This window comes from Rhinolophus ferrumequinum, chromosome 17 (assembly GCF_004115265.2).
Source record: "Rhinolophus ferrumequinum isolate MPI-CBG mRhiFer1 chromosome 17, mRhiFer1_v1.p, whole genome shotgun sequence".
NCBI lineage: Eukaryota > Metazoa > Chordata > Mammalia > Chiroptera > Rhinolophidae > Rhinolophus > Rhinolophus ferrumequinum.
The window spans coordinates 65,282,029-65,304,294 of NC_046300.1; the positions used below are offsets into that span (position 1 = coordinate 65,282,029).

General features: G+C 42.2%; 2 protein-coding genes across 2 annotated transcripts in view; one reads left to right on the forward strand and one right to left on the reverse strand.

Moving 5' to 3' along the window:
• EIF4E3 (eukaryotic translation initiation factor 4E family member 3) overlaps positions 1-17,867 on the reverse strand; it is an 82,461-nt gene extending 64,594 nt beyond the window's left edge. Inside the window, exon 1 of the mRNA XM_033132631.1 lies at positions 17,752-17,867. The gene's annotated coding sequence lies outside the window, so the exon portion shown is untranslated. The remainder of the gene's footprint in view (positions 1-17,751) is intronic.
• A 212-nt stretch (positions 17,868-18,079) lies between these two features.
• On the forward strand, positions 18,080-20,712 carry GPR27 (G protein-coupled receptor 27). Its single transcript, XM_033132628.1, has one exon. It carries the CDS (start codon positions 18,265-18,267, stop codon positions 19,387-19,389), a length of 1,125 nt encoding a protein of 374 aa, XP_032988519.1. The 5' UTR covers positions 18,080-18,264; the 3' UTR covers positions 19,390-20,712.
• Positions 20,713-22,266: the final 1,554 nt, after the last annotated feature.

The window sequence follows — 22,266 nt, forward strand, 5'->3', positions numbered from 1 at the left end:
CTAGGCCAGAACAGTTCTCGGGCAGTTGGGGTGACTTGCTAAGAGGTGTACTGTTACCAACGCCAGTCCCTTGTTAACTCAGACCTCTAAGAAAGGTAATGCTGTGTTGAACAGGCTTTCCCACCACTCAAAACAGCAATTGTTAGCAAACACACGGCATAAGCTAAAATTGTGTGTGTGTCTGTGTGGGGGGTACTTATAGCATGGAGGGCGCTTGTACCTAAGAGGCAGCCTAAAATTCTTTTTAGATCAAGGTAATTGTAGGGGAACATCTGTTTTTGTTTTTGTTTTTTTCTTTTTCAGATGAAGATAATTTCTCTGACTACATCCAAACAAAAGAAAGAAAAAAAAGACTTTCCATGTTTTGAAGCCTAGAATGCTGAGATCTCAGTGAAGCCCTTTTTCTAGCACATAAGATAATAATGATTCAAGTGAAAATGCCAACAGCTCCAAAATATATAAATAACTCTTAAAATCAACATTAAGAAAATGAAAAGCCTGATTTCAAAATGGGCAAAAGCTCTGAACAGACACCTCACCAAAGAAAATAAACAGATGGCAAATAAGCATATGAAAAGATGTTCTACATCCTATGGCACCAAGGAACAGCAAATTAACACCAAAATGAGATACCACTACACACTGATTAGAATGGTCAAAATCCAAAACACTGATAACAGCAAATGCTGACATAGCTGTGGGGCGACAGGAACCCTCAGACATTGCTGGTGGGAATGCAGAATGCAAAATGGTACAGCCACTGAGGAAGACAATTTGACAGTTTCTTAGCAAAACTGAACATAGTCTTACCATGGGATCCAGGAATTGTGCTCCTTGGTATTTACCCAAAGAAGTTGGAAACATGTTCACACACAAACCTCCACACAAATGTTTACAGCAGCTTTTTTTTCGTAATTGCCAAAACTTGGAAGCAAATAAGATGTTCTTCAGTAGGTGAATGGATAAATAAACTGGGTACATCTAGACGATGAAATAGTAATCAGTGATAAAAAGAAATCAGCTATCAAGCCATGAAAAGACATGGAGAACACTTAAGAGCATATTACCAAAATGCAAGAAGCCAATCTGAAAAGGATATATACCATTATATCCATAGAAAAGGCAAAACTATGGAGACAGTAAAAGGATCAGTGGTTGCCAGAGGTTAGGAAGCAAGGAGAGGTAAACAAACAGAGCAAAGAGTATTTTTAGGGCAGTGAAACTATCCTGTATGATCCTATAATGGTGGGTACATGTCATTATACATTGGGTCAAATCCACAGAATGTACAGCACCGAGAATGAACCCTAATGGAAACTATGGACTCTGGGTGATGATGACGTGTCAATGTAGCTTCATTGGTTGTAACACATGTACCCTCTGTCGGAATGCTGATGGTGAGGGAGGCTGTGGGTCTGTGGAGACAGGGGGTATTAGGGAAAATTCTGTACCTTTAGCTCAATTTTACTGTCACCTAAAAGTGTTCTACCAAATGAAAGCTATTAAAAAAAAACAACACCAACAGTAGTAATAGCTACCGTTTCATGAGTGTTCAGCCATGTTCCACATTTACTTTTCTCATCTATTCTACATATCAACTTTATGAGGTAGGTATTTTATACATTAGAGGCTCAAAATGGTGAAATAACATTTCTACAATTACACAGCAAGAGGTACAGTGTCCAAACCCAGGTTGGCCTGGTTCCAAGCCTGTGCTCCTAACAGCTGCAAACTCTCCTCTGAGGACAAGTTTCACCTCCATGAAGGCATCTCCATGTCATCTGGAAAATAAGGTGGATCTTTGACTTAGGGAAGTATTCAAATTGGTCCCCAAATGTTCAAAGCAGAACACTGGAAAACATGCTTGTGTGTCTGGTCTACAAAGCATATGTATGTCTACTAAATAAATAATATGGGACCTAGTAAATATCAGAGTGTAACTACAAAATCACAACAGTTTAGCATTTGCTGTAAGTCTGGTTGAGCCATCTGCTTTTGGAGAGGGACTATTTATGAGATATAAACCCAAAGATCCAAGATTCTCAATGAACTCCAAACACACACACACACACACACACACACACACACACACACACACACAGAAAAATCACACCAAGGCAGAGCATAATCAAATTGCTCAATACCAGAAAAACAGAAACAAAAAATGAGAATTAGAGATGACTTTTCATAGGAAATAATACAAGCCATAAGATATTCGAGCTAACTCTTTAAAGCACTGAAAGAAAAAAAAGAAAACTTTCAACTGAGAATTCTATACCCAGTGAAATAGCTTTTCAGAAACAATGGGGAATAATTTTGCTTCTAGAAAGATGGAGTAGACATGCTTTTCCTAATTCCTCCTGCTAGGTACAGTGAAAAACCTTGAACATTATATATAAAGCAAACATAAGATGACTCTGAAAGGTGACAAGAAGGTGGTATATCAGCTAGGAACCTTGAAACGCAAGGAATGACATGGTGATGAGTTCACTGGGTTTTCTTTTTGCTCCATATATCTTAGACTTGGAGCTGGAGAAGCTGGCAACCTGGAAATGCCAATGAGCAGAGGCAACAAACAAACAAACAAACAAACACAAAACCCAAGAAAAGTCTGTTTTCTCTACCAAAGAACAAGAAAAGGAGCAGCCTACCAAGACAGAAAACTTTAAGACAATAACTGCTCTACACTAGCCAAACACCATGGAAAAAACTGTGACCCGACCTCTACCCAAGCCAGCAAGGCCAAAAAGAATGCCAAGCCTTCTACCTTCACCAGGCAGAGTGGATTAAAACAACAAACAAACAATGACAAGAACAACAAATCCCATGATCCAACAATATGTTATCTACAAAAAACTCACTTCAAATACAACAACATGAGTAGATTGAAAGAAAAAGGATAGAAAAAGATATATGTCATGTAAAAATTAATCTTAAAAAAGTAAGAGTAGCTATAGTAATACCAGATAAAGTAGACTTCGGAGCAAAGTTTAGTAGAGACAAAGAAGGACATCACATAATGACGAAAGTAGGATTTCCGGGCGGGAATTCCCATCCGTCCCCAGGAATTTTTTTCACTTTCCCATTCCCGAAGCCAGAGAAAAGTTGGTCGGGAAATCGGGAAAATCGGCTCCTTGAACCCAGGTGGTTGGTAGTATCGGCTTTCACTTTGTGGAAACGATTCATCTTGGAGAACAGAAAACAGTGTATATTTCAGGATTCGGGAAAGGGAAAGTGAAAAAATTTCCTGAGAATGGGCGGGAATTCCCACCTGGAAACCCTAGATGAAAGGATCAACCCACCAGGAAGACATAACAAACCCAAACATGTACATTAAAAATCAGAGTCTCAAAACATACCAAAGCAAACCCTAATAGGGTGAAAGGGAGATAGGAGATCCACATTTATAGTTGGGAACTTCAATACCTCACTGTTAGCAACTGATAGAACCACTAGACAGAAAATCAGCAAGGGTGTATATACAGAAGAATGAAAAGCAAAATCAACCAACAGTAACTAACACTCTCTCTCTTTTATGTCTCTCTCTGTCTCTCTGTCTCTCTGTCTCTCTGTCTCTCTCTCTCACACACACACACACACACACAGTTTAGAAAGGAAAAAACTGTATTAAAATTTTAATACTCAGTATATACTGATAACAAAAGATGAATACAAGTCACGTTTGACTTCTGCAATTACAAGAGGCACTCAAAGTGGTTACCATCAGCATAATTTTAATACAGTTTTTTTTTCTTAAAATGTATACAATTGGAGTCAACCAAGATGGCGCAGTAGGTAAATGCTGTGTTTACCTTCCTCACAATCACATCAAAATTACAACTAATTTACAAAACAACCATTATTGAAAATTGCCTAAAATCAAGCTGACCTGAAGCCTCTCAATTAAGGACATGCAGAAGAAGCCACCTCCAGACTGGTAGAAAGGTCAGAGACGCGGCACGGGCTGGTCCCCCACCCATGGGTGACCATTAAAGATCAGGAGGGATATTTCGGCTGTGGGGGTCCCCTCATCCCCTAAAGGAGAAAGAGATACCAGCCTCACCCCAGCCCAGGGTACCAGTGCCGGGGAGAGAAGTCCCCATAATTTCTGGTTGTGAAAAACAGCGGAGATTGTGACTGAGAGAGACTGAATGCAGCTGCACTCACAGGCGCTCCTCTTAAGTGACCACGCGTGGACTTACCCACCAGTGGTCACTTGCTCTGAGCTCCAGCGCTGGGGCAGGGGAACTGAGTTGTCTGGCTTGGGCCGGGGCTGGAGAGGCAGCTTTCTCCTGGAGGGGGGAGCTGGTGGAGGCCATTATTTCTTTGTTGAGCCTTCCCTCTTCCCGGCGTGTGAACACAGACAGCCTTGATTTCTGAGTCTCCGCTGTTCGATCGCCCTGCCCTGGTGATTTGAGACCTACTTTTGGGCACACCCAGGCTGCTGTCAGTGGCTTTTTCATGCAGACCGCTTGCCTTGGCTCAAGCTGCAGACTTTCCTAGGGCCTCTCAAAGGTTCACGGAACTGAGGCAAGAAGCATCTGGCGTGAGCATGTCCTGTACCTCCGGCTGAGCAGCCCTAAGCCAGCACTAGTGACAGCCAGCCGTGGGTCATGTCTTGGCCTCTCAAAGGCATTTCCAAACACAGCATGGGCAGCAGACATCTGCAGATTTCTTTCTGGCTCCAGCTAGGTGGCCCCAGGTGGGGCACGGGCTGTGGCTGGAGAAGACCTACAGCGGATACCCTCCAAGGTGGTCTTGTGGCTGGCACCCCCAGTGGCCAACTTCAAAATGACCTGGAGAATCACCTGGCCATCTCCAAGTATGACACACCCAAGGGGCGGATTGGGCAGGCACCAGAGTCCTGCTGAGGCAGATCCTGCTCTGTAGGATCAGCCCCTGCACAACAACCCTTCCACTGTAGTCAAGGTCAGTCCTCACAACCAGTGAGCCCAAGGGTCAGTCCCTCCTATTGATGTGTAATTATCAACCAAGGCTGAACTGCAAGAGGAGGGCACACACAACCCACACAAGGGATACACCTGGAGCATGTGGCTCAGGTGACAAGAAAGACTGCGCCACTGAAACCCAAAGCATACCGACTGCATAAGGCCACTCTAATAAGACCGGAAGACATAGCAGCCCTAACTAATACATAGAAGCAAACACAGGGAGGCAGCCAAAATGGGGAGACAAAGAAACATGTCCCAAATGAAAGAACAGAACAAAGCTCCAGAAAAAGAACTAAGTGAAATGGAGATAAGCAATCTGTCAGACGCAGAGTTCCAAACAGTGGGTATAAGAATGCTCAGTGATCTCGTAAAAATGGAGATGGAAACCATGAAAAAGAACCAGTCAGACATAAAGGATACAATAATGGAAACGAAGATATATTATAGGGAATCAACAGTAGATTAGATGAAGCAGAGGATCCAACCAGTGATGCAGAAGATAAGGTGGCAGAAAACACCCAACCGCCGGAACAGCAAAAAGAAAAAAGGATCCAAAAAATTGAGGAGAGTTTAAGGGGCCTCTGGGACAACATCAAGTGTATCAACATTTGCATTATAGGGGTACAAGAAGGAAAAGAGACAGAGAAAGTAATTGAAAACCTATCTGAAGAAATAATGACAGAAAACTTCCCTAACCTGGTGAAAGAAATGGACAGACAAGCCCAGGAAGAACAGACCGTCCCAAACAAGATGAACCCAAAGAGGCCCACACCAAGACACATCATATTTAAAATGCCAAAGGTTCAATACAAAGAGAGAATCTTAAAAGCAGCAAGAGAAAAGCAGTTAGTTACCTACAAGGGAGCCTCCATAAGACTGTCAGCTGATTTCTCAACAGAAACTTTGCAGGCAAGAAGGGAGTGGCAGGAAATATTCCAAGTGATGGAAAGCAATGACATACAACCAACATTGCTCTACCCAGCAAGGCTGTCACTTAGAATTGAAAGACAGATAAGGAGCTTCCCAGACAAGAAAAAGCTGAAGGAGTTCATCACCACCAAACCAGTATTACAGGGACTCTTAGAGGGACTTCTTTAAGATGGGAGGGGAATAAGGACGGGTGAAAGGGGAAGGGATTAAGAAGTACAAATTGGGTGTTATACAGTAGTCATGGGGATGTAGGTTATAGCATAAGGAATATAGTCAACAATATTGTAATAACTAGGTACGGTACCAGATAGGTACTAGATCTATCAGAATGATAGATGGGAATGGGGCTGGGGTCAGGGGTAAAAAGGTGAAGGCATTAAGAAACACAAATTGATAGCTAACACAGTATGGGGAATATAATCAACAATGTCGTAGAGATCATGTATGGTGCCAGATGGGCACGGGACTTATCAGGGGGATCACGTCATAGACTGTGCAGATGCCTGATCAATGCACTGTACACCTGAAGAGCTGAAGTAGAATAATATTGAATGTCAACTATAACTAAATATATAGGTATATATAGTCACAGGATATGGAGTACAACACAGGGAAGATAGTCAATGGTATTGTAACAGCTATATAAGATGTCAGAGGGGTAGTGGATTGCGGGGTGGGTTATCATTTTATGAGGTGTTTAAATGTCTAACTATTACATTGCTTTGTACACCTGAAACTAATAATAAAAAAAAAGAATAAACAGTGTCTGTGCTATGAAAATGCAAAAAAAAAATGTGTACACATTTTTTGGCATCCTCTGTGTATATGCACACAGGACTTCAGCAGAGCACACATTTTTGTCAAATGCTCCTGGAACATTCACCAATATAGATTACATCTTGAACATAAAACAAACCTTAACAAATTTAAAAGAAACCAATAACAGAAAGACAACAGGAAAATTTCCAAACGCTTGAAAATTGAATAGTACAAATAGTACATAAGTACATAGTCCATAAGCTAAAGAGGAGTCTCAAAGAAAATTTAAATATACGTAGAACTGAATGAAAATAAAAATATAACATATTAAAATATGCCAGATGCATAGTGCTGAGAAGGAAATTTATAGCACTAAATGCTCACATTAGAAAAGAAGAAAGTTTTCAAATCAATAATCTAAGACCTACATTAATAAACTAGAAAGAGAACAGCAAAGTAAACCCAAAGCAAGAAAAAAAAGAGAAAAAATAAAGATTAAGAACAGAAATCAATGGAAGTTGAAAAAAATAGCTAATATCAATAAAACAAACAAAAAAGAATAAAGACACTCTTAGACATGCCAGAGCTGAAAGTATCCATCGCCAGCAGACCCATGATACAAGAAATGTCACATGAAGTCCTTCAAGAAGGAGGAAAATGAAAGTCGAAGGGAATTGAGATCTATGGAAAAGAAAGAAGAGTACTGGAAATGGTAATCACATGGGTAAATATATGAGAATTTTTCTTATATTTAAAATAATCTCTTTCAAAGACAATGAACTGTTTAAATAAAAATAATAACAATGCTGTATGTGGTTTATAGCATAAAGAAAAGAAAAATGTGTGACAATAATAGCACAAAGGTTGAGAGGGAGAAATGAAAGCAAGCCAACATGTTTTTATACTATTCGAGTATGTGAAGAGGCATACTATCCATTGAAGGTAGACTGTGGTAAATTAAAGATTATTCTTTAAACCCTATGTAAAGCCCTAAAATAACACAGCAAAGAATTATAACTAATAATCCAACAAAGCAGATAAAAAGAAATCATAAGAAACATTTAATTAATCCAAAAGAAGACAAAAAAATAGGGAAGAGGGAACAAGAAGGAGGTGGGATAAGTGAAAAAACAAATAGCAAAATGATAGACTTAAGTCTTACCATATTAATATTCACATTAAAAGTAAACCGTCTACGCTAATTAAAAGTTAGGGATTGTGAGACTGGATAAGATAGCAAGACCCAAAAATAATGCTGCCTACAAGAAATACACTTTAAATATAAAGCAGAAATAGGTTAAAAGTAAAAAGATAGAACGTCTATTTGTCTCTCAGCAGGTACTATACAAAAAACGTTTAATTTAAAAAATATGTACTGAGTATCTATTATGACCAGGAATATATGAGAAAAACTGTTAAGAGAACCAAAATATTGTGAGAAATCATTCAAAACCACACACCTGTGTATATGCACACACACACACACACATACACACACACACATACACACACACACACACACACACACACCCTGAAATCCCAGGCTTAGGTTGTAAGCAAAATTAGAAGTTATATTGATCCTTAGGTTGGTTTTCTGAGCATATCCTACCATAAAATAATTTTTTAAATAAAAGTAGAAAAAGATATACTGTGCTATACTTCTACTCCAAAGAAAGTTCAAGTAGCTACATTAATATGACACTAAGTAAATTTCAGAGCAAACAATATTACCAGAAATGAAGAAGTTCAATTAGTAACATTAATATAAAGGAGTCAATTCACCAAGAGGACTCAACAATTCTAAACATTTTTGCTCCTGATAACATATCTCCAAAACACATGAAGCAAAAACTGCTAGAAGTACACAGAGAAATAAACAAATCCATAGCTATACTCAGAGATTTCAACATTCTTCTCTCAAGAAGTAGACAGAACAAGTAGACAGAAAATGAGTAAGACTATAAAATATTTTAACGACTCTATCAATCAACTTGACCTGATTGACATTTGTAAAACATTCTACCCAAAAACTAAACAATACAGATTCTTTTCAAGTGCACATGAAACATTTAGCAAGATAAACCATATTCTGGCCTGTAAGATAAGTTTCAATACATTTAATAAACTCAAGTCATACAAGTATGTTCTCAACTCACATCTCACATCATTTATAAGATTGAACTCAAGATGGAACATAAAACTAAATGTAAAACCTAAAACAATAAAACTTCTAGAAGAAAACATAGGTTTAGGCAAGAATTTCTTGGATGTGATACCAAATGTATGATTCATAAAATAATCCAAATTCATAAGCCAGACTTGAAAATTAAAATCTTCTGCCCTTCAAAAGACACTATTAAAGTAACAAAAAGACAAGCCAGAAACTAGGAGAAAGTATTTGCAAATCATATATCTGAAAAAGACCTGATTTTTAGAATATATAAATAACTGTTAAAAATCAATGAGCAAATAAATGACTTAATGAAAAAATATGGACAAAAATTTGAACAGATTCATCAGCAAATAAGACATGGCAAAAAAAAAGCACATGAAAAGATACTCAACATCATTAGTCACTATTTCCGATGTAGTAGAAATTCCATTCCCAAACTATCAATGAAGTATGAAGGCAATATAACGGCATTGCCAACTATGTAAAATTTTCAAATATTTAGCTCCAAAGCACCTTTCTCAGGAAGCCACTGATGTATACACACTACCTAAAAATGAAATGAAAGAATAAAGGAAGAAAGAGAAAAATGTGGGCTCCAAGATACAAGAGACCTGACAGAGGAAAGGAGAGAAGAGACAAACATGATGGTGAAGGGAAGTGTCCAGACCAGACTGAAGTAAGAGGATAAAGATTTCAGGAAAGATGTCTCCAAGGACAAAAACACAACCAATAAAACAGATGATGAATTTGGCTGTACTGAGTGAAATTGTACAATTCTGCCAGAAAATTTGAGGTCAAGTGAGTTAGATACATGTCACTTTAAGGGGGAAAAAAGGAAATTATTAGTTTTAAGGAAAATTAAAAAGTTGTATAATTTACAAAATGTAGTTATAATACATAATTCAGCTGTGAACTATACTACGCAGTGCGGAATTTTACAATCCCAACCTCACTGATGCTAAATACTCCAAACAACTTTAATCATTAAACCAGTTCTATGCCTTTTAGGGTGGCAGCAGGGGCGTGTCTGAGAAAAAGAGCTGTTGAATCAAAACGTCTGTGACACTGAACTCAGACCTCCTCGAGTAATTATGGAAATCTAAGGAGAAATGTGCCAAAGTCATGCCTTTTATGTTACTTGTTTCACCATAAAAATCTGTCTGGCTTGTCTCTAAGGTAAGACTTATTTTATTCTTACGGATACTCTCCTCAACAATTGTAATAATTCTGCCCAATGAAAAAAGAGTCTCAACCTCATCTAAATCAAAATCCAATGCAAAACTTGGTGGTAGGGGGAAAAGGGAGAATTCATACGTGTGTGGGATTTTGGTGCGTAGAGGGTGGGTGTTTTAGAGTCAAACTTTTATTTTTTGTTACAAGAAAGTCATTGGCTAATAGGAAAAACAGAAAATGAAAAAATAGTGGTACATCTCTAAAAATGTGTCTTGTGGACCTCAGTTCCATAGCTTAGAGCATTTAATAAGGATGTGTCCCCCCACACAAATCTGTATCTTAAAAAATACAGTCTCTGTAATTCTCAATAGAAAGTAACAGACAATCCACTATTTGACTTTTGTGTAAGAGAGGAGGGAGGTGGAGAAGATTTTAGCTAGACTGAAGTATTATATATTATATATCAGTAGCAGCTCTGATATATAATATTCACACCATTATTCCATACGCAGAAGAGAATATTTAAGAAACAGGTTTGATCCTATAATCTTCTGCACTGATGGTAGCACCCTCATCTTGATGGTAGCATTCAATATTTAAAAGAATAATTTAGAAAAAAAAAAATAATAATAATTTAGGATCATAACAGGATTTAACCACTAGAGGGAGTTTAAACAGCTATTAAATACAACGGAAAAGAGAGTGACCACATAAAACTTAAGGCTTTTTCTCACTTGGAGTCATGGCTATAACTCTTTGAAAAATTTTATTATAGAAATATAGAAAAATGAGATGTAAGAAAAATGAGATTTTAAAATGGTGATAACATACTACTGTAGATATTTGTTTCTTTTCTATTATATATTGGAAGTATTCATATTCAGGTGATTAAAAAACTGCCTACAGCACAATGGTTTTTCTCAATTCTGCATCAGGTGATACAACCCCCAGTTTAATATTTATAAGATATTGATGGGTTTTCACTCTATTATGTATTAGTCAACACAGCCCTATATGTATTTATTAAGAATTCAGACTTTCAGGCCGGACAGACTAGATTTTTAACGTTGCTTTGCCACTTTATGCTATGTAACCACAGACTACGTAATTAACTGCTCTAATTAATATAAGACTCAAGGTTTCTCATCTGTGAAATGGGGTACAGGGTTCTGAAGGAGTAAATTAGATAATGCATGCAAAGCACCTCGGTATACTACTGGATCTAAAAAAGCGACAGTTTTTCTAGCAGACAGACACTGCAATACCCATATAAAGCTACTGACTGAATAAGAATTTCTTAATCCCTTCTCCCAAGTTCTCTTCAGCATCAAAACATGACATGCTGAAGCAGAACAAAGGTGCTAATAAGACCCGGTCTTATATTAACTTTTGCTCCAAAAGACGCATTAGAGCTGATGGTCCAGCAAGGTCTTATTTTCGGGGAAACGGTGCTACTAATCTATTTTCTGTCTTCACGGATTTGCCTATTCTGGGCATTTAAGATAAACGGGATCCTATAATACATGGTCTTTTGTGTTTCGTTTCTTTCACTTAGCACATTTTCAAGGTTCACCCATGTTTTATCATGTAACAGTACTTCATGCTTTCTGATGAGTGAATAATATTCCGTTGTATGGATTTTATGGATTTATCACATTTTGTTTATCCATTCATCCATTGATGGACATTTGGATTGTTTCTTCCTTTGGGCTATTATGAAAAACGCTGCTATGAACATTTGTGTACAATTTTAAAAAAGAAATTTTAGGGCCGGCCGGTGGCTCAGGCGGTTGGAGCTCCATGCTCCTAACTCCAAAGGCTGCCGGTTCGATTCCCACATGGGCCAGTGGGCTCTCAACCACAAGGTTGCCAGTTCAATTCCTCGAGTCCCGCAAGGGATGGTGGGCTGCGCCCCCTGCAACTAGAAAACGGCAACTGGACCTGGAGCTGAGCTGCGCCCGACACAACTAAGACTGAAAGGACAACAACTTGAAGCTGAACGGCACCCTCCACAACTAAGATTGAAAGGACAACAACTTGACTTGGAAAAACAGGCCTGGAAGTACACACTGTTCCCCCAATAAAGTCCTGTTCCCCTTCCCCAATAAAAAAAAATAAATAAAAAGAAATTTTACTGGGGACTAGTATGTTTTTCCAGGGCCCATCAGCTCCAAGTCGTTGTCCTTCAATCTAGTTGTGGAGGGCACAGCTCAGCTCCAAGTCCAGTGACCATTTTCAACCTTTAGTTGCAGGGGGCGCAGCCCACCACCCCATGCGGGAATTGAACTGGCAACCTTGTTGTTCAGAGCTTGTGCTCTAACCAACTGAGCCATCCGGCCACCCCTCTGGAAGTTCAGCAGCAGCTCATTGTCTTCAGTCTAGTTGTGCAGGGTGCAGCTCACTGGCCCATGTGGGAATCGACCCGGGAACCTTGTTGTTCAGAGCTCATGCTCTAACCAACTGAGCCATCTGGCTGCCCTGTGTACGAATTTTTACGTGGACATGTTTTCATTTCTCGTGGATACATATCTAGGAGTGGAACTGCAGGGTCATCGGTAACTCCATTTTAACTTTTTGAGGAACTGCCAAACTATTTTCCAAAGTAGCTGCATCACTTTACATTCCAACCAGCATTGTATGTGAGTTCCATTTTCTCCACATCATCACCAACATCTGTAATTCTGTCTTTTTGATAACGGCCATCCTAATAGGTGTGCAGTGATACCTTTGATTTGCATTTTCCTAATGACCGATGATGTTAAGCATCTTTCCTTGAGTTTATTGGCCATTTGTAAGTCTTTTCAGAGAAATGCCCATTCAAATCCTTTGGCCAATTTTCAATTGGGTTATTTGTTTTTATATTGTCGAGTTATAAGAGTTCTTTATATATCCTGGATAGAAGTCCCTCATCAGATCTGTAACCTGAATATATTTTTCCCCATTCTGTAGATTGTCTCTTCACTTTCTTGAAGGTGTTCTTTGAATTACAAACTTTTAAACTTTTAATAAAATCCAATTTATCTATTTTTGTTTTGTTACTTATCTTTTGGGTGTCTTACCTAAGAAACTACTGCCTAATATAAAGTCATGAATATTTACTCCTATGTTTTCTTCTAAGAAATATATGGTTTTAGCTCTAATTCTTAGGTCTATGATCCATTTTGACTTGAGTTTTGTATATGGTGCGAGGGAGGGTTCCAACTTCATTCTTTTGCATGTGGAAAAAAATCAACTGTTAAAAGAATTTTTACTAAACTGACAATATACCATGCACATACAAATAAAGATATTAAATGAATCAGTCAACAAATATACGCAGTGAAAACAATATTTTAAGGTATGCACTCATAATTTTTCCTCCTCTATTTTTCTCTTTCTTCCCAATATTCAAGCAGATAGCAGGCCCAATGCTTCCTTGCCTAGGAGAGGTTTATAGCAAAGTAGCTGCCTGGCTTTTGTTCTCCCAAACACCTAAATTCTAGGACCAGGGGAATTGGCCAATTATATTGTCCAGAAAAACAAGGAAGAAGTGGTTTCCCCTTCTGCCAGAGTAGTTAGGGAGTCCCCAGAAAGGAAGGCAGAAGGAAGGAGAAGGAAAGGGCACCGAGAGATAAGGGATCTGCACCCCATTTCCCGGACACACTGCTGCGAGACGTGGCTGTGGATGTATCTGTATCATACATATCTTCAGCCCCAAAATTCTCAACCCTAAGTTTGGCACAATGCAACTAAGGATCACTAAACCACAATGGCTTGTAAGGACAAGAATAATATGGTAAGAACCGACCAAACATTAAATGAGATACCCCCCCCCACACACACACACACACAGGCATGTCTTGAACGACTGTGTCTGTGCAATCTAGGCACTACCCTGAAATTATGTCACGTCCTGAAGAAGCAAGGGGCCATGATGAAACCTAAGAAGCACTAAGGTTACATTTTTTTCCCCTACATTTAAACCCACTCCAGCAAGACAAAATGGTTAACTCAGAGTGAGAAATTAGGTTTCTAGAAAGCAGTTATATTTCTTGCATGCTTGATTTTATGGATTGACACTCATACCTGCCACACAAATATTGAGAACCCACTATGTATAAGACCTCCTGATAGGCTAATTTGGGGTAAGAAATACAAAAGTCAATCAAGACATGATTAGCCAAGGCATCTATAGTCTGGTAAAAGCAAACGTGAGTAACTGTAGCTGCCATTCATTACACACCACTGTGTGACACCTGTGCCACACTCTGTACATGGATCACATTTAATGGAGTCTTCCTCACAACAGGGCTTTGAGGTTCAGAGGTTCAGAGGAGGCACGGGACTTGGCTAAGATGCACACTAGTAATTGGTGGGACTTGGTTATGAACCAAGGTACACGTAACTCCAAGTCCACTTTCATTCCTGAAGTAATGACTCCCTCCCATGAGAGGCTAGTCTGACCACTGTCGTTTGAGAACCCAGCATCCACTGGACATAGGCTCATGTTTTCTAAGAGCTGGGATGGGGTTAAGTCAAACCAACCTTTTCTAACTTTGTGTGCAATGCACCCATTGGCAGATGACTGGTCAAGAGATATCGGCCACACTGGCTCCCATGATGGTGGGACTCATGGCTTTGCTGCATCTGTCAATCAGTTCCTCTGAACAGTCTGGGTTTTTATTACCGTTCTCACATTCTATACATTCAGCAAAGAAGTGACATATCTGATTCAGGGGAAAATCGCAACTTTTCCATCTATGTGCAAAAGGAAGAATTTGGTTATAAGCAAAATGGAAAATTTTCTTATAGGGAAAAATATCATAGAGCTATTTTGCTTTGAGGTGCAAGCACTTAACTTGGAGCCTACGAAACTATTTAAATTCTTGTCTGAAGCTTCCTAGAAACAATAAAAGGAAAATAAGTTGATTCTGGCAATGAAATAAACATTGATAGTTTTTCCTTAAGTACTAATCTAGTGAACAAATGTTGAGCATGGAAGAAGCAGGCATATAAATGCTGTGAGAGCCATGATTTATACATTTTCTATTGCTGCTTCTGCTATTTGATCCTGGGTAAATGACTAAACCAAATCTCAAATACCAAAGAGAAACATATTGAGCCATAGAGAGAAGTAGAAATCACGGAGAAGTCTAAATGATAAGAGCCCACCGCCTCTTCTCTGTGTCCTTGTCTGAAGAATAAATCTCTCTTCATATGGGGTTATAGAACCATTCCACTTGTATTTTCTCATATACAGTCTGAACTTCAGAGCTGAGGACATTCAGAAATCATTTGGTCCAAGGCCCCATTTTATAAATGGGACCATTTCAGATTCCAAGTGTTTAAATGACTTGTCCAATGTCATGTGTGCATTAGAACAAATATTATTATTTCAACTAAGTGGGAAGGGTACTGACCTCAGAGTGAGAAAACGTGGCTTCTACTTCCCACTCAACCAATAATGAATTGCTCAGTTTATAAAAGTGTTAGATTAGATGGTTTTTGAAAATCCTTCCCTCTCTGAAGGGTCTATAATTCTGTGAACATAAACATCCATAGTTTTTGTTTATTTGTTGTTTTTAGAAACTCAGTAACTTTCTTTGCAGTTATGAAAAAGAGGCAATCTGTATGGTAATCATGAGTGTGGGCTCTAGGACCAGACTTTCTGCCTTGCAATCCCAGCTCTCATATTTACTTGTGGTGAAGTGAAAGCCTGCACAAATTACTTAACCTATGTGCCTCATCTGCAAAACAGAGATTGTGACAGAACCTACTACAGACGGCCCTTACAATGATGAAATGAGATAACACATCAGGGACTCAGCACAGAACGTAGCACACAGGAAGTGCTTAGTGACTGGTGGGTGCCACTCATATTATCACACAGGAACTGGAGTTGGGGTCTTTGCGTGGGTCATTAGAAGGCTTCTTCCCTGGGCAGAAGCAGTCCAAGTGCTAAGGTCCACATCAAGGCAGGATCTCATTCTCTACTGCTACATGTCTGGCTTTCTAAAAAAAGAAACCATTTCCCAACCTCCCTTCCTGATAGTGGTAGCCAATGACATATAACTGCTTGTTATAATGTAGGACTTCTTAAAATCTCTTCAGAGGGACCTACTTGGCTGGAAGGAACACTTTACTGTCCTTAAGGTGTCAGCAGCCTATTGATCATGAGGGAAGGGCTAAAAGACTTTCAGAGACTCAGTCATAAGCCAATAATTCAATGTCGGCAATCACCGACATCCGGACTTCTTATTGCAGGAGGAAAATAAATTTATGTACATTTTTAGTTACTATTATCAAAATGCAATCCTAACCAAAATACCCTTTTCTGTCAATAAACATTTGCAGACCTGTCTGGTTAGCCACTGGCCCCTGGCCACTTAGGGGTGCTAAGTCAGATCTTTATTGGCTGTCACTTAGATTTTTGCAAGATGTCCACACTGTCTTCAAGGTCCTTGCTCAAAGTGTGGTCTGTGGACCACCACCATTAGTGTAACCTAGGAACTTGCTAAAAACGCAGAATCTTCTCCTCCCTTCCAGATTACTGAATCAGAATCTGCATTTTCACAGCATCCCCAGTGATTTCCATGCACACTGAAGTCTGAGGCTCTAGGCTACACTTCCAGGCTCTGCTGTGAGTCCACTTAAACACAACTGCCGAAATAGTCTTCCCAAAGCACAGCTCTCATCATGTCTTTCTCCTCCAAAACCTTCAGGGGCTCTTCACTGCCTACAGACTCAAGTTGACATTCCTGATGATTCAGGCTTTCTATGATCTTGTGTTGCCCTGGAAATGCCCACCAAAGTGTCCTCTATGCACATAGTAGGTAGGCAATAAATAAAGTTCTGCTTAAAAGAAAAAAAGTGAGTGTACCTGGAAACAACATATTCCTTAATTCTGGCTTTACTGTGCTAGGCATTTGGGATAGCGGTACAAAAAACAGACATGGTCGCTTGCCTACATGGAGCTTAGAGACTAGTTGGAAGAATCAGATTTTTAAAATAAATTAAAATATGTAATGATAAATAATAAGTGCTAGGAGGGAAATGAATGGACAGTAAAGTAGAAAGATGGTCAGTAGGATGGCCCAAAGGCTGGAGAGCCTGCTGTGAGGCTGGGCCAGGCAGAGGGCACAGCAGGTGCAAAGACTTGAGAGAACTTAGTGTGTCTGAGGCTCAGAACAGGGGCTGCCCTTTCAGGCTTACCCAGAAAATGGACACGGTGGGAAGAAGGTGTCATGGGGTTCACCTTCCAGGTCACTTAAGAGAAAACGCTGAATTTCTTTTCCCGACATGTCTTTCCTGGGACCACGGCGAGGCGGGCATCAGAGCCTGCTGCAAAGCCGCTGTGAACCCAGCCTCGGATATCAGACCCCGAGAGATGCGAATCCCAGCTCGGTCGTTTACCGGCTCTCAACTCCCTTGACCTCCAAGCTCTGCTTCCTCGGGTACAAACGGGTTAAGATTAGAACCAACTTCGCAGTTATTGTGAACGCTGAGCGAGATAACGCATGTAAAGCTCCCAGGACACTGCCACCCATCAGTGCTCACCTGAGCATCAGCGGTTGCACGACTGTGACGATGCTGATTACCACTGTTAATTATTATTAGCTTCCGGACAGAAGGCTCATCCCAGATATTCCTGTCCCCTGAGGCCTCCCGACCCTGCTATCCCAAGCAACCCTCCTTCCCCTCCTTCCGCCCCCCCACCCCCACCCCAGCGTACGGCCATCGTGACCCTAGCGCGGGCGCCGGACGCCGCTGCCGGACCCCCGTTACCTGGGGCCAAACGCGACTTGTCACCACCTCGCGTCCTGGGCCCTGCATCCCTCCCGGCCGCCTCCCAGCCCCGCAGCTGCCGCGGCGGCGCCCCAGCCCAGCCCGGCCCGGGAGGCGGCCGCGCTGCGCGCTCCGGCGGAGGGGAGGGGGCTCCTCGGCGCCGGCGGCGGCGGGCCCGGCGGGGGCAGAGCGAAGAGGCGCGGCGGCATTGGCGGAGGGGAGGAGGAGAATGCGGGGGGCTGCTGGCGGCCGCACGGCCCTGTCCGCAGTGAAGCCCGCGGCGCCCAGGGCGCAGGGAGTGGCCGTCGCCTCCCGCGCGCATCATTGCTGAGATGGCGGCGGCGGCGCGGCGGCGCGGGGAGCCCGAGAGGCGCCCGCCGGGCGCAGGCTGAGCCCCGCCGGCCCGGGAGCTCGCGCAGGGCCCGTGCGGCGGCGGAGCCTGGGCCGGGCGGCGCGCGGAGCCGCGAGGCCGGGAGCGGCCCCGGAACGGAGCGTCGGGCCGGGCAGGCCGCGATGGCGAACGCCAGCGAGCCGGGCGGCGGTGGCGGCGAGGCGGCCGCGCTGGGCCTCAAGCTGGCCACGCTCAGCCTGCTGCTGTGCGTGAGCCTGGCCGGCAACGTGCTGTTCGCGCTGCTCATCGTGCGGGAGCGCAGCCTGCACCGCGCCCCGTACTACCTGCTGCTCGACCTGTGCCTGGCCGACGGGCTGCGCGCGCTCGCCTGCCTCCCGGCCGTCATGCTGGCGGCGCGGCGCGCGGCGGCCGCGGCGGGAACCCCGCCGGGCGCCCTGGGCTGCAAGCTGCTGGCCTTCCTGGCCGCGCTCTTCTGCTTCCACGCCGCCTTCCTGCTGCTCGGCGTGGGCGTCACTCGCTACCTGGCCATCGCGCACCACCGCTTCTACGCCGAGCGCCTGGCCGGCTGGCCGTGCGCCGCCATGCTGGTGTGCGCCGCCTGGGCGCTGGCGCTGGCCGCGGCCTTCCCGCCCGTGCTGGACGGCGGTGGCGACGACGAGGACGCGCCGTGCGCCCTGGAGCAGCGGCCCGACGGCGCCCCCGGCGCGCTCGGCTTCCTGCTGCTGCTGGCGGTGGTCGTGGGCGCCACGCACCTCGTCTACCTCCGCCTGCTGTTCTTTATCCATGACCGCCGCAAGATGAGGCCCGCGCGCCTCGTGCCCGCCGTCAGCCACGACTGGACTTTCCACGGCCCAGGCGCCACCGGCCAGGCGGCCGCCAACTGGACGGCGGGCTTCGGCCGCGGGCCCACGCCACCGGCGCTCGTGGGCATCCGGCCCGCGGGGCCCGGCCGTGGCGCGCGCCGCCTCCTCGTGCTGGAGGAGTTCAAGACGGAGAAGAGGCTGTGCAAGATGTTCTACGCCATCACGCTGCTCTTCCTGCTGCTCTGGGGGCCATACGTCGTGGCCAGTTACCTGCGGGTCTTGGTGCGGCCTGGCGCAGTCCCCCAGGCCTACTTGACGGCCTCCGTGTGGCTGACCTTCGCACAGGCCGGCATCAACCCAGTCGTGTGCTTCCTCTTCAACAGGGAGCTGAGGGACTGCTTCAGGGCCCAGTTCCCCTGCTGCCAGAGCCCCCAGACCACCCAGGCCACCCTCCCCTGCGACTTGAAAGGCATTGGTTTATAAAGGGCTCTCCTGCCACGTACACCCCAACCCGACCTTCCTTTTTGGCTTGGACAACGACTTTGTTTCTCCCCCTGTCCCCTTTTTAATGGTCTAAGCTGCCTTCAAAATGACAAACTGGATAAGCACTTGGATTGTACAGATTGCTTTTAATGAAGAGGTGGGTGTGGATGTTCCAGCACCACCCCCGCTCCGCTCATTGTCCTCCGAAATATATTTTCATCCTGAAAATAGGCCTGGAGTCTTTGTATTAGTACTGATGTCTTTTATTCCATGTTATTACCTTTTCTTTCGTTTTTTTTTTCCTTTTTAAATAAAGGCTAAACTAATTTCCTTCATGCAGCGTTTCCTAAAGACCATGGCCAGTTTTCTACAGAAGCTATTTTTGACAACCTCGAGTGGCATTACTTTTTGCAGTGAAGTAGAGGAACCTAGGAGGTCTTCACAAGTTGGATTTCTTGAACATCTTCTGCTGGAAGCAGAAGGGCGGGGCGGGGATTGTCTTAAGTTCCCTCTGAATTGCAGGCCACGGAGTCAGTTGTGTTGCTCTGGTTCTTTGAAAGTGTTGAGAACTTTGTTCAGTATTGATAATGAATTTAAAAGAGCAGCTATGGGAGTGACTAACAAGGCAGTAGTTTTTTAAGCAGTAACAAGTTAAGATTTGTTTCCTATGTTACTTTACACTACCAGATGCTTCTCCTCTCCAACAACTGCTCTCTGCAGTATACCAATCTTGACTAGAAACATTTCTGTAAAATTGTAACTTTTAAAAGAGTTAAAAAGTGTTTTGGTTAGTAATGGTGTGGAGAAAATACGGTATTGCATGTTTTTGTATGTACTGATCTCGGTTCATGGATTGGGAGGCTCTGAGAAGCAGAGTACTAAATCAGAATTGTTTAGCTATTTTTTTGCCAATAAAAATTAAAATAATTTTATGGAAACAGCTTGTGCTTTGAGGAGCCCAGCATTATTCTGTCTTATGAAACTAATTTCCACTTTGAACATTGTTCTTCTTTTGTTCATGGTATAAATAAATGAATGGCATATAATGATACTTTACTTCTAGGAAACAAAGCATTTCCTTAAAATGTTTGCTAAGTTAAGCTGTGCTATTCTACTGATGGTTATTTTAAATTAATAATGAGAACTGTAATTTAAATAATGTTTCTTTGTTAGACACATGGTAATCTTAAATTGAAAGACTAAATTCTGCAAGTACTGTATCATTTTTCCTTATAATGCTACATTTTTATTAATGTACCTTCTGTTTTGAGGATTTATATCTGTATTTCTCTTTGCATTATACAAATATACCAGTATTTTCACTCTGGAGTATTGTTGTTTGTTTGTTTTGTTATTGTTGTATGAGGCTGTATGTACTAGTACTAGCCTGTGACTGGTACTAATAGGTGTCTAAGCATGGTACTCGTGTTCTATTATCCTTTTAGTGCATGTTGTTTAGGTGATGGTCAGCATATCTAAGATATTTGGAGGCTTGTCAACTTAAAATGCAAGATAAAAATCTGCAAATCTCTTTTAAGGGGAAGAAGCAGGTAGACATATACACTGCTTTAAAACTATTTTTTATGAACATATAAAACCTGAGTATGAGCAAAGTAATCATTTTGATAAAATATTTAAAAATGGGTGCACTAAATATATTGAAATTTATTTTAGTTGAACATAATATAAACAATTAACTGTTCAGTCCAAGAGGAATATAACAGTAAGATGGTGTGGCCAATTTAATTTATCTCTGGTAAATGGTCAGCGTTATTTTATTTTTCAAAAGTCAATCAGTCTGTGCAGACAGGCCTCATACTCGGAAAATATGCATAACTATTACCCTATTCCTTCCAGGTCATAAGACCAGGTAGATGTCGATTATCCCAGGGCCACTCATGAGAAATCTCAGGTAACCTAAAGACAGGCCCAGGAAGAAGTCTCTCCTCATCTAACCCTCCACCCACCCACGTGATCCAAGTTAAAAAAAAAACATTAGTCGCTAAGCCCAGGTGCTATTCAGAATGTTTAGCGCGCGGGCGCCGCACAGGAACCAGTCCTCGAGGGCCAGCCCTGACCAGCGCCAGCCTTCCTCGGCAGCCCCACTGCAGAGATACCCTTTTGGTGCTAGATGGCCTTGAGTTCATGGACGTTTTTTCATAGATGAATCCATAAGCCAGTAATTCTCAAATTTTTACATTTATAAAAATTACCTGAAGTGCTTGCGAGGTTCAGGAATTCTTATTCGGAGGGATTGAGGTGGGACCCAGGAAAGAGCATTTTTAACAAGTTCCCCAGGTGGTTGGAGGCCTAACTCCAAGCTTTTTTTTCAGACATAATTTACTGTAGACAACTTGTATACAAACTTGGTTATCTGGTTTTATCTTGTTTTATTCTGATTAGATGGATGCTTTCTAATGAGAGTTGAGGTAAAGAGTAATGAGAAATGACAGCTAACAGCACAGGAAAAGGAAAGAAGAACCACAAGAGGCAGAGGAAACAAGCTGTCCAGGAAAATAGAGGGTGTGTGTGGGGGGAGGGGGGCAGGCACAAAAAGCCCCTCATACTTCAACAGCTTCTTGGATCAATGAATCTATTAACATGTACTTTGTTAATTATATTAATAAGAAAATCATCCAGAAAAGGTTACTTGTGTTTCTGAATACTCTGTTCATTGTGCCAGGACAGATACAATGTACTGGGGAAGACTTCCAGTAAAATAACTCACTTTGTTTGTTTGGGAAGTTACTTTAGCACTCCCTCAATCCCAACCAGGGTGAGAAAAACAATTGTCAGTAAATTTGAGGCAATGAAAATAGATTTCTTGTATATAAATCATGCATGTCCTGGCATGAAATTATTAGGTCAAAAATGAGC

Coding starts and splice junctions, on each gene's coding strand:
- GPR27 (XM_033132628.1), top strand. CDS start 18,265: ATGGCGAACGCCAGCGAGCCGGGCGGCGGTGGCGGCGAGGCGGCCGCG.